The following is a 16,550-nucleotide window of genomic DNA, read 5'->3' as shown; positions in this document are numbered from 1 at the left end:
CAGTAATATCCCTTTTTCTTCTGCCTGCTCTTTGTACTTCCTATGCCATTTTTATTCCTAGACTCTTTTTTTCTCTCTGCCTACACATTTTCACAGGATCTTTTACTTATCTCTTGCTTCCTGTAGGGCTTTGATGAGTGGGTTATCTTTTTGTAATTGGGGATAAAGGTGCGGATACAGGAATTAAAGAAAAACTAGCTTCTTTGCACAGCAGCCACTAAAAATAAGGCCTTATTTAATACAGCAAAGATTTTGTTACTATGTTGTTTTTCCAGTTTTCTTTTGTCTCCATTCATCATTTCTGTCTCCTGACTTTCATCTATTTTTTTTCCTTCATAGTTCGGCAGGACGGAGGTGATAGACAACACCCTAAACCCCGACTTTGTTAGAAAGTACATCTTGGACTACTTTTTTGAGGAGAAACAGAATCTCCGCTTTGACTTGTGAGTTATTTATAATCTTCTGTTATGTCTTCTTCTTCTCTTTTATATCTACTAGCAGTGATGAGAATGCCAACCACCATAACTAAAAGATAATGCAAGCCATGTTATCAGTATGTTCAAATGGTATAAATCCTTCAAACTTATGTGTCAAATTTCAGTCATGACTTTTTTACACCTTCAAAAACGTTTCATAGCATAGAATATGAGCTAGACCTAAAAATAGAATGACAGTTCTTGATATTTATTGCTGGATACCATTATTTTTTTAAATATGTAAACTGAAAGTGATACACGAATCACCCCTGTAACCACTCTGGTTTTGTATATTGTGCTTAGTAAAAATGAAACCACTTGAGCCTTTTACATTTTTTTGAACAACATTAAATCTTTATACATTAAATTTGGTTAAAACAATTCAAAGTAGAGCATAATTCAGCCCCAATTTAGTCTGATACACCTTGATCTAAACCAGGGGAAGAATTGCCCTCAGAAAAGTCACAGTCTAGATATGTCTAATATGTTCATTATAAATCCAGTGAAGGCCTCAGAGGTTTGTCAGAGAACATTAGCAAACAAACGGCATCATGAAGACCAAGGATCAAAGCAGACAGGTCAGGGATAATGCTCCAGGTTAGGATTTACAACAACATCTCAAGCTTTGATCGTATTACAAAGCTCTGCTCAATCCATCATCACCTGAAAATGGAAAGTGTTGAAGTAGAAAGAGTTTGGCGCAATTGCAAAACTATCAAAACGTGGCCCTCTATGACAACTGACAGGTAAAAAAAGAAAGCATTTAGTAGAGAAGCAGCCAAAAAGAATCATAGTCACTCTGGATGAGATGCAGATTCACAGCTCAGATGGGAGAATCTGCTGGATTGACATGTTTAACAGTGATTCTTGAGAATAGGGACAAAATGGGTTTTAATTTTCCCATATTTTTTTTAATTATTTCTCAACCTTACGTATGCAAATATGACAAATAATGTTTTGGAAATGTAAAGATGCTAACGTGCAGGCTCCCAGTTGCAACATTTTTTAAAAAAATTACATTTTTAATCGACCTGACCCAGAACTTTATCATCACCATCTGACAAAAATAAATATAAAATGATTTTTAAAATACCCTATTAGTGATATTTTTACTAATTTTACAGGTAAATGCTTCTCAAGAAACAAAAGAAATATTTAAAACAAAAAACAGCAAAAAGTCCATCTGACAGAGTTGACAGTGCATGACAGAGTTGACACAGAACTGAAGGTGGTGACAAACTAGTGAGTAAAAAGAAAAACATGATACATGTGAAGTAATGCAATTTATGTAAATACATTAAAATGAATTAATTGCACATTTAAGTGAGATTTGACAACAATTTCACTGAAAGAGTCACAAAAACTCTGGTGGAGTTCACATCTGACGGAGTTGACGAAATGCCAAACTACTTCAATTTATATGATGTTATTCTGAATGAGGCCATATTGTAGCAGGTCCATGAAATCTTTACAGTAAACTAAAATTAAACGTTTATTTCACAAAATTTCAAATTTTGTGCTTTATGCATAGGACCTGTTTTGCCCCTCTTCTCAAGAATCACTGTTTACTGTTCTTCACAAATTAACCCAGACGAGTGGCAACATCTATATGAATTAGGAAAGAAAGCCTCAGGAAGTAACATCTACAGTGTGCAACAGACAATGAAACAGGCAGAGCAAAAAAAAGGAAGAATATGCTCTAGGAAAATATGTTTAGGTGTGAATTATTTTTTTATGGGACTGTATGTTAACATAAGCAGCCAATACTGGGCTTTAAATGTAAAGAAAACATGAAACACTCGACAACATTTTCCAGATCAGTTCGTCTTGATTATGAGGGAAACTGTTCAGTTCAGAGCTCAGAGTTAAAGTGTTTGACTGTATTTTTATAATTGTTGTAAGTCCATCAGTTAAAACAAACATAAAATAAATAAGAGGATTTATGCGACGTTACACACACCTGATTACTGAATAAAAAGGATCCATTGTTTTTGTCATATGTTTGATATTGGCCATCGCATACACTGTCTTTCCCTCACTTTCACATGCAAATCAGATTAGGTTCACCTCTCAGGAAATAAAGGTCGGGCTGAACCCATCCTTAATTACTGAGCAACACAAATGGTAACATCTGAGAAGATACTCAGGTCCAGGTTCTTTTCATTTGGCCTCTTCTGAATTAACACATTTGATTACGCTTTTCTGGTCACCTCATCAAACACACTGGTTTTCAGTCTAGCACATTAAAATATGACGTATTTGTCTTTGTGTTACCATATTTCTTTGCTCTTTTAGTTTCAAGTCATACTTTTATACAGTTAGTTGCCTCTTTCCTTCATGTGATTGATTGTGACAGCATTCCCTTGAATTTCAGAAACAAAAAAGCAAAGGCCAAAATTTAACAAAGCACATGGAACAAATGACATTTCCTTTTTTATTTCTAGTGACTGCAGTGGTTTGTAGTTCCATTTCATTTTTTTGTTTGAGAGTATGTTCAATAAAATATCTCAACTTGTTCATATTTTCTGTACTAAAGGTTCTGCTTTGGTCTTTTATTTTTTCCCTCTCAGGTATGATGTGGACTCTAAAAGCCCAGACTTGTCCAAACATGTGAGTGCTTGTTTTGAATTTAACCTTGAACCGTAGACAAATTGAAGCAAATCTAGAGCAAAATCTGAACTACTGGCTTGAAATGCTCTGTCACAGATAAAATCTAGTGCTTGTCGAAGCTCGATTTAACCTGATGAATGGCAACTTGTGAAATAGTCATTATTATTATTATTTTTTTTTTATTTTGTTTTCTGCATGGTTTGAGTGGGTGTTGCTTGCAGCATGTTATTTTTATTTTTTTTCCTGAAGGTGGAATAAAACAAACCCCTTACTTGCCTGATTTTGCACGCATCCAAATGCTAACTAATTTTTCTGTTTTTTAAACACAATCTTGTTGGGCAGTGGCGGTTCTTGCATGAATGGTGCCCCGGGTGAGATCCTCGTTCCACTTTTCCAAACAAAAAGCCGATTTGGCAAGGAAAGACAATTTTTCCACCGTATCCTATCGAGAAACATTAAGAGGTGAAGCTTATTGATCTGTTTGTTTATTTATTCCCCACTAGTCTCCACTTTACTAGGGACTATTCCTCCTTGGGTCCGCATCAAATATTACAATAAAAACATCCTTTACAAACATTACAATAAAGAATTAATGGTATCCCTTAAAACACAAACAAAATGACATTGAACACAAATTTCAAATCAACAGCTTCAATGTCTTGCAAACGTTATGAAAAGACAACAAAACACCTTACACACAAAACTATTTCAGAGAAGTAATTCATCTTGCTCTCATTCTCTTACAGTAAGTGTAGAAAGCATTTTTTAAACAAATCTGTCATGTTTACACTTAATGTTCTTAGTTTCTAAACACATTTTTGGACTGTTTGTAATTACTGTAGAATAAATAAATCCATAATTGACCAGTCTATTACCCTTTATGCTCATTTCATTATACAGTGTTCATAATATTGTGAGAGCATAGAAAGGATTTTTTGTGTTTTCAAAACTGTTCATGTTGGTTTGTTAAATCTCAGACGGTCCTGTAAGCAGAATAACCCAACAACCAGGTTATATATGATTGATATGCATCCAGAGATAGTCAAGGCTCCCTGAAAACACGTTAAATAATTTACCTTAGACCAGAACCACAGGTTGTGAAACCAACACAAAGGTCACCTGCCATATGTAGCAATATTTTCTTACACTTTCTCACATTGTGAATGACACAGAAGGTGCAAACAGACAATACAGCTTGTTTGGGATTGGCGATGGTGCATGTGAGCGTGGAAGGGGGTGACGGGTTGTAAAGTTTCCTTTCTCTTTTGCCTCATGGCGCTCCTGACAGTGTGCTGCCCTGGGCGGAGAGCCCTTTTGCCGATTTCAAAAACCGCCACTGTTAGGCTTAGATTTTAATGGCGTTTCTGTTTACTGTAATCTGCTGTCTCCTCTATTAAATAGATTAAATAGATTCCTATCTATTCCTACTGTCTTTTTTGAGTTGTTATAGTATCCCTGCAGTGGCAGGGTCTTTTAAAAACTTTGATAGTGCAATGCTTTTGACTTTTAGTTTCCATTTTAAACAGTGCAACAGGCTATATACTTCATGTTATTTTCTTTCACTAGGAGCACATGAGCTGTGATTTTCCTTTACTCAGGACTGGAAACTGGTAACAGAAAGCATTGACAAAAGTTTTGAACGAAAAATAATCATTGCCAATGATTATTTGATGCGTTTGGATAACGGGGGTTTGCATTTTCCATCGTTAGCTTCACCTGTGATGAGCTCCGTGTCTCGGTTCTTCCGCATGGTGTCAATTTAAACAGGAGTTTTTAGGTATTTGCCATAGTGTTGTGCCTTGGTATATGATGTGCTCTGTTGTTACTGTTGTTGCTGTCGTTGTTGTTGCTGCTGCCGCCCAACTTTTCTGGAAGCCCGCAGAACTCAATGTAGGTTCCTGCATCTCCTCTCACACTCACACTGCATGGCTGCTGTCTTACATTAATGATCTGTCTCTCAGAGGGAATGACTATGTCAGTCATTAGGCTAGAACACCTGAAAACCAAAGCAAGCCAACTGAATATCTCCCAATCCCCAGAGAGAAACACACAGGACACAGTGTGGGGAAAAAAAATTTAACTGTCAAGTCTTTTTTTTTTTTCTTTTTTGTAATTTATAAATAGAAAAAAAAAAGTATTTCCATGATAACTTGCTACAGGCATCAACAGTTTACAGCGACTACAATCAGTAGGCAGACTGGAGCAGAGAATTCTGTGAAATGTAAAACATTTCTGGATGATGATGAATTATTTAGTGGGCCCTGCCTGCCAAGGCCAAAGTTAAGGACTTTTGGTTTGGATTGCTTCACCTTGCAAAACTAAAAACCCCATTCCAAGTCTGATTCTACAGCCATCCTGTCGAATGCCGAAGTGATCATCGAGAAACTTTTGCTGATGAGGACATGCGATGCCTTGCCAAAGTTTTTATGCTAATTGGAGTCTTTCACATTTTGTCAAACAGTAAAACCACATGGAGGTTTATGGAAAAGTTCAAGGGGTTTAAATACTTTTGCAGGCAGTGTAGTTGCAACAGAAAATATTATTTATCTAAAAAGTCTCGATCCATGTCTAACACTCACACTGATCATGTTTCACATCATCAAACATGTTCCACTATTTCCACATGTCCTTGCATTCACTTCAAGTCAGTGAAACAGCCGTGGTGTTCAATAGGAAGAAACAAACTATGGGTTGTTTCTGACTGCATCACAGTAACAACAGGTTATAGTTCAGTACTCATCATCAAATTATCTTTCTCATATGAATTTACATTTGTTAGAAAAAATTTAAAGAACACAATTGTTTTTAAGGTCGAAAGCAGCAGGTTCAGTGGGATTAATGTGGACGGATTGGTTGGCAATTTTCAATTTACTTATTTGCCTCAAATGGTAAGAATTAGGGACTGTTTAATCCTGGCATTGGGTTTCAAATATCTGCATGAGTTTACACAATTTTGCCACTGGAAGCTAACATACTGCAGTTTTTACTCTGCAGTATGTTAGAGTAGAAACTCTAACATACTGCAGTATGTTAGAGTTAAATACAGGTGCTTTATCTACACCTGTATTTTTTTCAGGTGTAGATAAAGCATTTATGCAATTATTGAACTTGTGTGGGTGCATATAGGCACAATTTTTCGACACCCACATGGGAAAACAGTGGAGGTTTCAAGAAACATTTTAAACAATGAAAGTTTTATTTTTATCTTTTTATTGTGGACATAGTTTTAGATTTTTCCCCATTTTCACATCTTAAGGCATTGGCTGTCTTTCCCTCACTAGAGCTCCCACAAACTGGTCAGTTTCCATATTATTATCACATTAGTGTACTTGGTGCCACTTATTTGTTTCTTTTTTTTTAGGCAGAAAACTGATGCTCTGCATCCAGGGAAAACATAGTGAAATGCCCTTTTGAACAGCATAAAGCTTTTCCTCTATTTAATAGGTGACCATAATAAAGCTGGCCTGGACTATGATTCCATTCTATCTATTGAAATAACACATAATACTCAAGTAACTTGAAAACTGAGAGAATAGATATTTATCAAACTGAAATGCTGCATTTCAGAAGTAAAACTCTTTCTTGAAAAATCACATCGATTGCTTTAACTTTCTTGGTCAATCCTCGTTGCGTCGCAGTCATTTCTTAGTTTCCTTCAACTGACCATCTGCTGCATTGCAAATTATCACATAGTGTCATAGACACTTGATCATTTGTTAACATTAGCAACATTTAATAGCATTTACAACTGCTACGCATATTTTACAGGAGATGTTGGGGCTACATTTGACCTTTGATTGCTCTATGTCAGTTTAACAGATTGGGGTGGTGTTTGATTTCAGTAAACCTTAATTTTTCACACCGAATTTAATGTTTAGGAGTTCACAGTAATATTGATTGTCACAATAAGTGTGGATTTGCAAAAATACTCAGACCTTTGTTTCTAGCTTTTTCCACATTACAACTATATCCTTCAAAATGTTTTATGTTTATTTGGATAAGAGTACTTCATCAAGTACTCTGACTTGATGATGCATTTGTATAGTCCTTCATCAAGTCAGAGTACTCCAAAGTGCTTTACTCTACAATCGGTTATTCCCTTCTTCATGGACACAGTCACACGGTGATAGTGGTGACTGACGGAGCCTGGATTTGACCCGGTAATACACTGGTTATGGTTACACGACAAACCCCTACCATCTCAGCCACTGTTGCCCCAAATACGTAAAAATGATAGTTTCTTTTGAAGAACTAAAGATTTTTGACACCACAAGTGTTGAAAAAGTTGCATACAACTTGTATTGATCAGCAATATACGTAAAAACAGATGCACAGGCTGTTTCTACCAGCGTTGCACATCTAGAGACTGAAATTTTTGCCCATAGCATCTTTCCAAAGTCTTCAGTTTTGATAGAAAGCCTCTGTAGACCTCACATTTCATGTCATGCAACATATTACCAGTCGAATTTAGGTTTGGACTTTGACTGGGAAAGCCTACTGTAGGAAAGCCATTAAATTACAACTCTGTCTGTCTGTGTAGGTTTTCTCTGATGATGAAAGATGAACCCCTACTGTACTTAGCGCCATCAGTTTTTTTTTTTTCCATCAACTGTAATCAGCTTGTACTGCTGAAAACAAGCACATATAAAGCAATTTGTCTTCACCTCCATGTTGGTGGGCATTGTGTCTTCAGCAGGGTGTGCAGTGTTAGTTTTTACATGCAGACTAGCGAGTTAAACTTTGACCTAATCTAACCAGAGCACTTTCTTCCACGTTTGCTTTGTTTCCTACTTACTTTTTTCCAACAATAGATGGAATTTGTAATAGATTCTTAAAACATTATTTTCTTGATTGCACTAGAATTTTGGTGGAACAAAAGTTTCTCTTACCTGAGTTTCCAGTGTCTTCAACTCCTCCAAAGTACCTGCTCCTCTAATTTACACACTTCCTACCCAGCCTCTTGTGAAAAAGTCGATAGCCATGTTTGATAGTTTTTCAGTTCTTCCATATTTGTTCCATTTTCAGAAGATCGATTGCACAATGTGCTTTAATCCAGCTCGTAATGTTCCATAACCTAACCATGCCTCAAACCTATCCACATCTTCATTCCTGACCTGTGTGGTGTGTTTCTCTGTCTTTACGGCTCTGTTTGCTTACTAATCGTCCGCAAGAAATGTCCAAGAGCTTTAGAGTCCAGCAGTAATCGGGCTGTAAATAAATGATATGCTGGAGGACTTTGTTTGTTAATTAATGTGACTTCTGAAGGCACTGGTTTTATTTTAGGGATGGGAAAATAAAGAGGCCTGACTAAAAAAAAAAAAAGAATCTGCTTCTTATTTTTATTGAAAAAGTTAACCACTCTAATTTTCCCCTTTTCGCATAATCCCCAAACAACAAATGTTTGACTCGACAAATGTCGAAAGTTTCATGGTGAATTAAAAACTGAAAAATGCTTTGATCAGTCACTCACTCATGGTGTGAGGAAATGTCCCACCATGAATCAACACATAATGTGCGAGGCACATTTTAAAGTTTGGTTTTCATCTGCAAAACTTGAATGAACACTAGTGTACAAGTTCCTTGGAAGAAACCAGTGCTAGAGATCGTCACTTGCATGAAATCTGGTGAAAGTCAGTCTCTAAGTCTAAACATTAATTTTTCTCTTTCTACTTGCTTCCAGAATTTTGCTCTTCCTCCTTTTTTTTTTCAACTTTCCCTTTTGCTTCCCTCCAGGACTTTTTAGGTCAGATGTTCTGCACTCTCGGGGAGATTGTTGGATCACCAGCCAGTCGACTGGAAAAACCACTGGGGTGAGTACGAATTTTACGCTATTTTTCTCATGCTCTCTGACTCCAAATGAGATTAGGAAACAGTTTATTGTGCTAAAAAGGGGAGTCAAGACACAAGAAAAAAATATATTTTGGAAGCGAACGTAATGATTTCTATTGAAATGCATTAAATCAGCCGTAAGGATTACTTTGGGTGTACATTTTTGGAACTTGGCTTCATTTTCTCTGACAGATAGGTAGAAATAGAAGGACGCATATGCTAATTTTGGAGGAATGAACCTGAATCAGTAACAGAAAGAGAATGAGATAAAGAAAAAAAGAGAGGGTAAAGACAAGCTGGAGAAAATAAACATGGGTGATTAAGACAGAGATGTGAGGAAAAGACACTGATCAGACCAGAAGAGAGGGGTGAGGAAGGAGACAACGCATCTACAGATGTTTTCCACAGATAATTATTGTCATTAAAGAAAAGGAAGAAGCGTAGAACAAAATTACCTAAATTACAGCTCGTCTTTCCCGCCTGTGCTCTTACACAAGCGCTGCAAAATGGAGTGTTAATGGGGCATCCTGTGATCTGCCTTTCTACATCTGTCCACATCAGCATTAGTGTCCTGGACTATCGTGCACGTCAGGTGAAGTCTAACTAAGGCTGCACCCAATACAATGCAACTTGCTTCTGAATATGTTATCTGCATTCCCTTAAGAATTTGTAAGTGTCTCAGTTGCTACAGAGTTCCTGGTACAAAACAAATGGTTCATAAGAACGGAGGCTGTGTACAATAACGTGCTCATTGTTCATCCAACAAATTGTTGAGTGACTGATATTTAAAAACCCCTAATCAATTGCACAAAGTTTACTGCATGTCATTGGAGACGTTGGATTGATATTGTAAGCTTTTTGTGAAGTGAAATGACAAATATATGGTTTTTAAAACTTGATCTGGACCTAAGCGTGCTATGATTAAAGAGATGATTAAAGAATTTGAATTTTTATTTATTTATTTTTTTTTTATGTTCTCAAATAAGAAACCAGTTGCCCACAAATATTGATGTGGGTTTATCACACTTAAAATGGTAGCTGTTCAAAAAATATTCATGAAATATCTGGGTTAAAAATTTGAGAGGCCAAATGTGAGGATGAGTGGAAGGCGTAAGCAGGGTTGTGAGAAGCTCATTGTCACCAACTTATCCACTTTGTTGCAATACCTGCAGACCTTTTTTAACAAAAAGGTGACTAATGACAAATCTAGTGACTTTTTTTCTGTCATTGGAGACTTTTATGCTCACATGTGAAAGCAGTCCTGTTGCAGCTCTGCTCTGTCCCGAGCAGAGCAGAGCTGCTGTGAGCCCCACCCACTTCCTAAGCACTGCATATCGCTAGGCAGTGACAGGCCATTAGGGATATACTGTATAGTCCCTCAAGCATATTCTAGGTATGCCCTGGGGTCTCCTAGGAGGAAATGCCCAGAAAACCTCCAGTTGAGGTGCTCAGGAGACTTCTTGGTCAGAGGCTGGAACAACCTCAACTAACTCCTTCCAATTAGTAGTGGCTCTGCTACAAGCGTTCCTTCACATGAATTTGCTCTTCGCCCTAACTCTAAGGTTCAGCTGTCCTATTAAGGAAGGTGATTTCAGCCACTTGCAACTTTAATGCTGCAAGTACTCGTAATTTATGCCGTAGGCCTCTTTGTACCCATGAACAGATGGCATTGCGTTATCTGACTATCAGTGATCAAACTGGAATGAAGTTTGAATAGTGTAATCACTCATGGCCCTGAAGGTTGCTCCTCTTAGACAGTTTTAAACATCAGTAATGCAGAAACACCATTAAAAAAACACACTTAAACACACTGTTATTATTTCTACGAGACAACCTGTTGTGAATATTTAGGAGTAATAATTATCCAATCTCTTTTCTCAACCAAACTTCCTTCAGTGACTCTGAAAATGCGATAGGTGCCACGTTGCATCTGGTAGTGCAAGTTTGCAGAAAGTCCTAAGTTATTACTCAACAATGTTATATTTTCAAATTATAGTTTTTTTTAGATTTAAAGTGTGCACTTTTTTTGTGAAAAAATTTATATATTTATGTCAGCAAACCTTTAACACTGATAATTTCGCAAATTGATGAGAACATTGCTGCAACTTTGCATTCTCTCCCTTTTATGGATTTTTTTTTTCTTTCCTTTTCCTTAAGGGATTTCAGCAATATCAACATACGTGAGAGGATAAACCTTAATCATGCTATGTCAGGTATCAAGTTGTAATTTATTTAAAACTCAGAATTTGTTTGAACTGGTTCAACAAAAACAAAATGCAATACTCGACAAGTCAATTTCTTTCAATTTGACTCTGCAGCTGAGAGATAACGCAACTCCCTGCCAAACTGTATTTTTACAACAGCTTTTAATCACACAAACAAAACGATCTGAAAAACAACTCACAAAGAAGAACCCCCCGTGGTGGGAAGCTTCACAGCCCAAAAAAATGCTAAAACAAGATTCCCTTCTCAACCTCTCTGTCGCACATGTAGGGCAAGCCTGCCTTTGAAATACCAGCATGCACTTTGTTCTGTGTGCTTTTCATGGCTGGTAATGACTGTAAATATGCACATAGCTTCATGAATCCAATGTTCATCTCAGCCTCATTCAGCTGTCTGATGAATGAGTGTGTGATTTTGGTGGACGTGTTAACACATTTTCCTTCTTCTACATTACAGATATGAACTCTGGACAGTGTGTGAGGATAAAAAAACCTGTAGATACGTAATTTTTTAAGTTACTGTCAAGATGCTGTGTTTCACACGAGAGAAGGGGTGGAGGAGCTGTAAACACACATACACAGATTGACATGGCAGCGGTAGATATGCTCCCTGCTTGTGTTTGTTTCATGTAGTATTGAAGGATGATTCATATTTCACTGTGTGGAAACTGAAAAGCATTTTGCCCGAACTGTGCAGAGCCAGTGGGAGAACGTTTTTGACCGTTTGTTTGTTTTTCAGCCATTTCTCTGCTTTCTCTGTCCACCTGCTCATGAAATGCATCAAACTCTTAAAAACCATCGTCTGCCATAAATAACATGTTTTCATGTCACCTAAATGCTGGTATTCCAGTCCAAATCCAGGGCAGCATCTTCCTTAAGATCAAATACATCAAATCCAAAGAAACATCAAAAACATCGATCCAAAGATACATTTGCTTGTTTCGTTGCCCTCAGAAATATTCTATTTGAAATATTACATGCACATTAAGCTTCTTGTTTTCTTTTTATGTTCTATTCTGCACTTTGCTTTATTGGCACATAAATGAATTTTAATTTTGCCCTTTGTTGTCGTCTTTAATTTTAATCACAATGGCTTCGGTCTTTCACAAATTATGGCTTATTTAATTAGGCAGCGTGCATTGTGGTTGTCATTAGAGGAATAGGCTTCTGTAATTGTTCAAAGAGTGACATTAATGAGGAGTCAGGGATGCACATAAATGTCAGCGTAGAAAGGAAGATAGCAGCAGAATTTGAGGAGTGAATGTCCAACAAATGTAACGACTTGGCACAAAGGAGCTGAAATAAACTGGAAACCAGAGACTGCCTGATGATACTTGTAGTTGGATTCAATGAATAAAAAATAAATGGAATGCAATTGATATGAATTAACAGTATTTCTTTGAAAATACTAAACCAATCAATAACAAAACAACAACATAAAAATAAAACTGCTGGGGAAAAGGTTCTATGAAGGACTAAATATTGGGATGTAGAATCATGTAAATCCATCCATAAATCATTTTTTGGTCCAACATTCATAATATCATTGTCATCCATTTGACTGTTTGCCTAAGATTCACCCCAGTTTGTCTGTCCATTCACCCGTCTTGGTCCAACATTCATCCATCCATTTATGTCATCCATCCGTCGGTTTGTCCATCCGCCATTTGTCCTTCCCTTTGCTTGTCTGTCCAACATCTATCTGATTTTAACCTCCCTCCCTCCAGCCCGCCCCGCTTATCCTAGCAGGGTCACGCGGGTGGCCTGCTGGTGCCCATCTGTGGTGAGAGGTGAGGTTCGCCCTTGACAGGTAGCCAGTCCATCGCAGGGCAATAGTGACATGCAATCAAGTTGTAAATAAACTTCTCTGAATAAAGCTGTTCAATCTTACTTAATGCATTCAAATATTTCCAGAAAACTGATCCAAATAGGTCTTTGACAGATCAGAATTATGTGTGCTTTGTTCACATTCTTCCTTCATCTCTCTCAATAGGGGTGCTCCCACATTATATTCATGATTCTCATTGTGCCATCTTTGAGTCATTATTTACACAGAACACAATTAAATACTATAAATTAGCTTCAGATTCTCAGTATTAAAACCCTCCTGTTGTCCTCGGGTCAAAATGACCGAGATTTGTATGTGTTTTCCCTAAACACTGAAAATGAGGACAACAGGAGGGTTAAGCTGAAAACCACTTCAGTATTAATTCTGTTTAATCATAAATAAGACAACATTCAGAATAGAGATTTCTTCTTACATTTTCAAATGTCTTACTTTTAGTGCGGGTTTTATATTATTCGAAATATCAAATCACTGCAAAATCTGCATAGAGCTAAAAAAATTAAGGCTGATAGGAAGGAGAGATTTCAACCTCAAAGACGTTCAAGACATCATCAAAACTCAGTCGTTGAAACACCTGTGAACACATGCAAAAAAGGAAAATGGTTCATAATTATCCGACAGATTTGACTGCTATAATACAATATTTTTTTTTTTGTTTTTAGCATAAAGATGTTATCAAAGTGTAAATAAAAATAGATAAATCATGTTTTTTTTAAACAGATGCTCATCTCATATATATATTTTTATTATATTCATCTTCTAATTGCCTACCAAAAAAAAAAAAGTCCCGTTAACAGAAAAATAATTTTAAATCAAAACCCTCCACAAGCATAAAAACGGTTGGGGTTAACTGTAAATGAATACCAAGGCACACGTGGTGAAGGCTTCTCAAAATATGTCCAGAGTTTTCCATTTCACACGCTGCCTGGGCCTTTTCAGTTCCCATCGTAATCATATGTGAATAATCACAGTAAAAAGCATGTGAAGTTGAACAAAGGAACAAAAAGGCCGGCCCTATAAAATCAAGGTTTTATTAAGATGCTGACTAATTTGTTCAGACTTCCACCATTATCTGGCTCAGCTGAAGGTTTGTAAACAACTTCTTACTGGAGTCTGTTTCCATGGAAACATTGACTCACTCAGCAAAAAGAGTAAAGACATATTGGATGAACAGACTATAATTTATGCCTTTGGGTTTCTCTTACTGAAACTTTGCTGAGCTAACAAACGGAATGAAGTATTCATAGTATTGAATATGTATTGCATTTATATGCAATCTAATATATGCAACAATATTGTAGCAATATAATAAAACTTATAGCAGTAATGTCATTAATTCTGACCGGATCCTCTGTCCCTGTTGCAGAAACGTGTCTCCACAGCATGATTCTGCTAACACCATGCTCACATATTAATTTTTCTCCACAAAATGACCAAAGAAACACAAAAGGTACTTGTCATGGTCTATCAAGTAAATTTTCCTTACAATAAACTGAAGTTTATGGGTGTGATAATGAAATATGAAAACAATGTGAGGGGAATTAATACTTGTGTAAGGAATTGTAATAACTTTCTCTGTCCATTTAACCAACAAGTGGAACATAACCCCCCCCCTACAATAACAGTTTTAATTACTGGCTGCATTCTCTGCTCAGCAATTGTCTAATTTAAAATTTTCTTGACATTTTTGATAATCTATATTCCTTGCCTCATCATGAAATGTTTAGTGTAAATTACTGGAGAAATATGAGTGTGTACGTGTGTGTGCCATGGAAAGAGAGGGGATGACAGGAAGAGAAAGATAGAGGCGAGCCGCCAAACAAGACATTTGTTTCATGTGAAGATGAAAGGCACTTTGCTCTTTCATGACTGCTTCAGATTTGACAGTGCTTTCTTGTTTTTTTTCCCTTTATTATAATTTTGATTATACGAGTAAGCGCTTTTATGTTTAATAGGCAAACTGACATAAACTTTCTATTCCAACAAGAGGCATTTCTGTTTCCCACTCACTCATAGCTCCCATTTATTTAGGTTAGAAACTAAATTAATTCAGCTAATCTGAGTTCGACTTTATTTATAAGCACTTTAAAAAGAGGGCGACTGACCAAAGAGTTAAACAGACATTGCATGTAAGCCTTAAAACACAAAAACAAGAAAACGCATAAAGTATGTTACAAAGCAAGTCAAACTAATAAAATGAGTTCTCTCAAGCTGGGTTAAATGAAAACAAAAAATGATGACTGTATTATTTCATGGAGTTGCAATAATAGCATGTTCAAAGCTGCTTTTAAAACTTTAATTTTATGTAACATAAGTCAGCTTCTTTGTTGTAGTTCATATTATAATATAATTTAGAAGCCATTTGCTTTCATTCATAACCTAATTAGTAAATAGTACACCTCTATCTAATGTAATCTCAGTATAGAAACAGCTGTACTGTGAAGTTTGTCATTGAATGTTAATGTATTCTGACTTCTGTGGTGTTTTCCTTGCTCATTAAGATGCAGTTTAAAAAAATCTTTTAAGCAGGATAAGTATATGATCATGCATGTTCCAAGTTCGGACATTCCATTTAGCAATGCCGAAGCGATTCCCATCATGCAGTTGGGATGCTTTCTTTTAGCCTAGTCAGGAAATCTTGATTTCAAGACAAATGGAGCTAAACAGAAGGAACACCCAGAAGAAAACTTATTGAATGGGCCGTAATATTTATTTTTCAGGCACATAGTGCTATTTTATACTACAGTCAAATTACTCTTTTACCATCAGTTGTGGAAAAAAAAAAACATAGCTTAAATTTTTTTTCACTTGTCTCTTTAAGAAACTCATGGTCTTTCTGACCCTTGGCTTCATCACAACCATGCTTCTCATCGTGCTGTTTAGACATTTTTAGGAGCGCTAGTAATTTGCATGACAAGCTCAGCAGACTTGCCATTTCACCAGGTGTTTGCTAATGGACTCCCACTAGTCTGGTGGAGTAGAGTGTGGAAGGAATGGAGGAGAGATGGTCAATGAGACAGAAACTCAGCTTGGAGGAGCTTTGTGGAACAAGGCGGCGCTTTGTGAAACCAAGCAGTTATTCACTCCTGAGTGACTGCCATGGGAGATTCAGGAATTCCTTAAGCATGCATGAATCAAAACAATACTCCAGGTATGTTTTGGATGTGGGAATAACATTATAGCATGATATAAAGATGAAAAAAAGTTGATTTTACGTAATGCTGCATTGATTTGAGACTGGAGTGGAGATTCACAAAGTGGTAGAGAATTTGTTTGTGTTGTTAAAAATCAAAGTTTGTGGTTGACCAAATGTGAAATTCTTTTTTTCTGCAGGATGTTTTTTCTTGATGACAGTGCTACACTTGTGTAGAATAACAGCTTGTTTGGCATATCTTGAGATCCTGGCCTGTGACTTTTCTTGATGTATCTAAAGACTAAAACATTTGACAGCGAGCAGATGATTCAGCCTGGGTTTATGCTTTGTCTATGAGTGGAATCCCACTTGCTGACATGGCATTTATGATCAAGGTGACAGGGTGACAGTGTGCCCGTAATTTGGTTTTGAAG

At 36.7% G+C, this 16,550-nt stretch overlaps 1 protein-coding gene across 3 annotated transcripts in view; it reads left to right on the top strand.

Annotated features, from left to right (window-relative positions):
- cpne5b (copine Vb) overlaps window positions 1–16,550 on the top strand; it is a 134,506-nt gene that overhangs the window by 44,044 nt on the left and 73,912 nt on the right. For 2 of the 3 annotated variants that reach the window (XM_008409300.3, XM_008409302.3), the window contains exons 5-8: window positions 340–443; window positions 3,047–3,086; window positions 4,962–4,976; window positions 8,820–8,896. In XM_008409300.3, coding sequence (XP_008407522.1) covers window positions 340–443; window positions 3,047–3,086; window positions 4,962–4,976; window positions 8,820–8,896 — 236 coding nt within the window. The remainder of the gene's footprint in view (window positions 1–339; window positions 444–3,046; window positions 3,087–4,961; window positions 4,977–8,819; window positions 8,897–16,550) is intronic. The other variant, XM_017304842.2, reaches the window with a different exon arrangement.

The sequence above is a fragment of the Poecilia reticulata genome, chromosome 5 (assembly GCF_904066995.2).
Source record: "Poecilia reticulata chromosome 5, P_reticulata-male-v2, whole genome shotgun sequence".
NCBI lineage: Eukaryota > Metazoa > Chordata > Actinopteri > Cyprinodontiformes > Poeciliidae > Poecilia > Poecilia reticulata.
The sequence above is the reverse complement of the archived record's forward strand: the minus strand, read 5'-3'. Positions and strand labels throughout refer to the sequence as shown.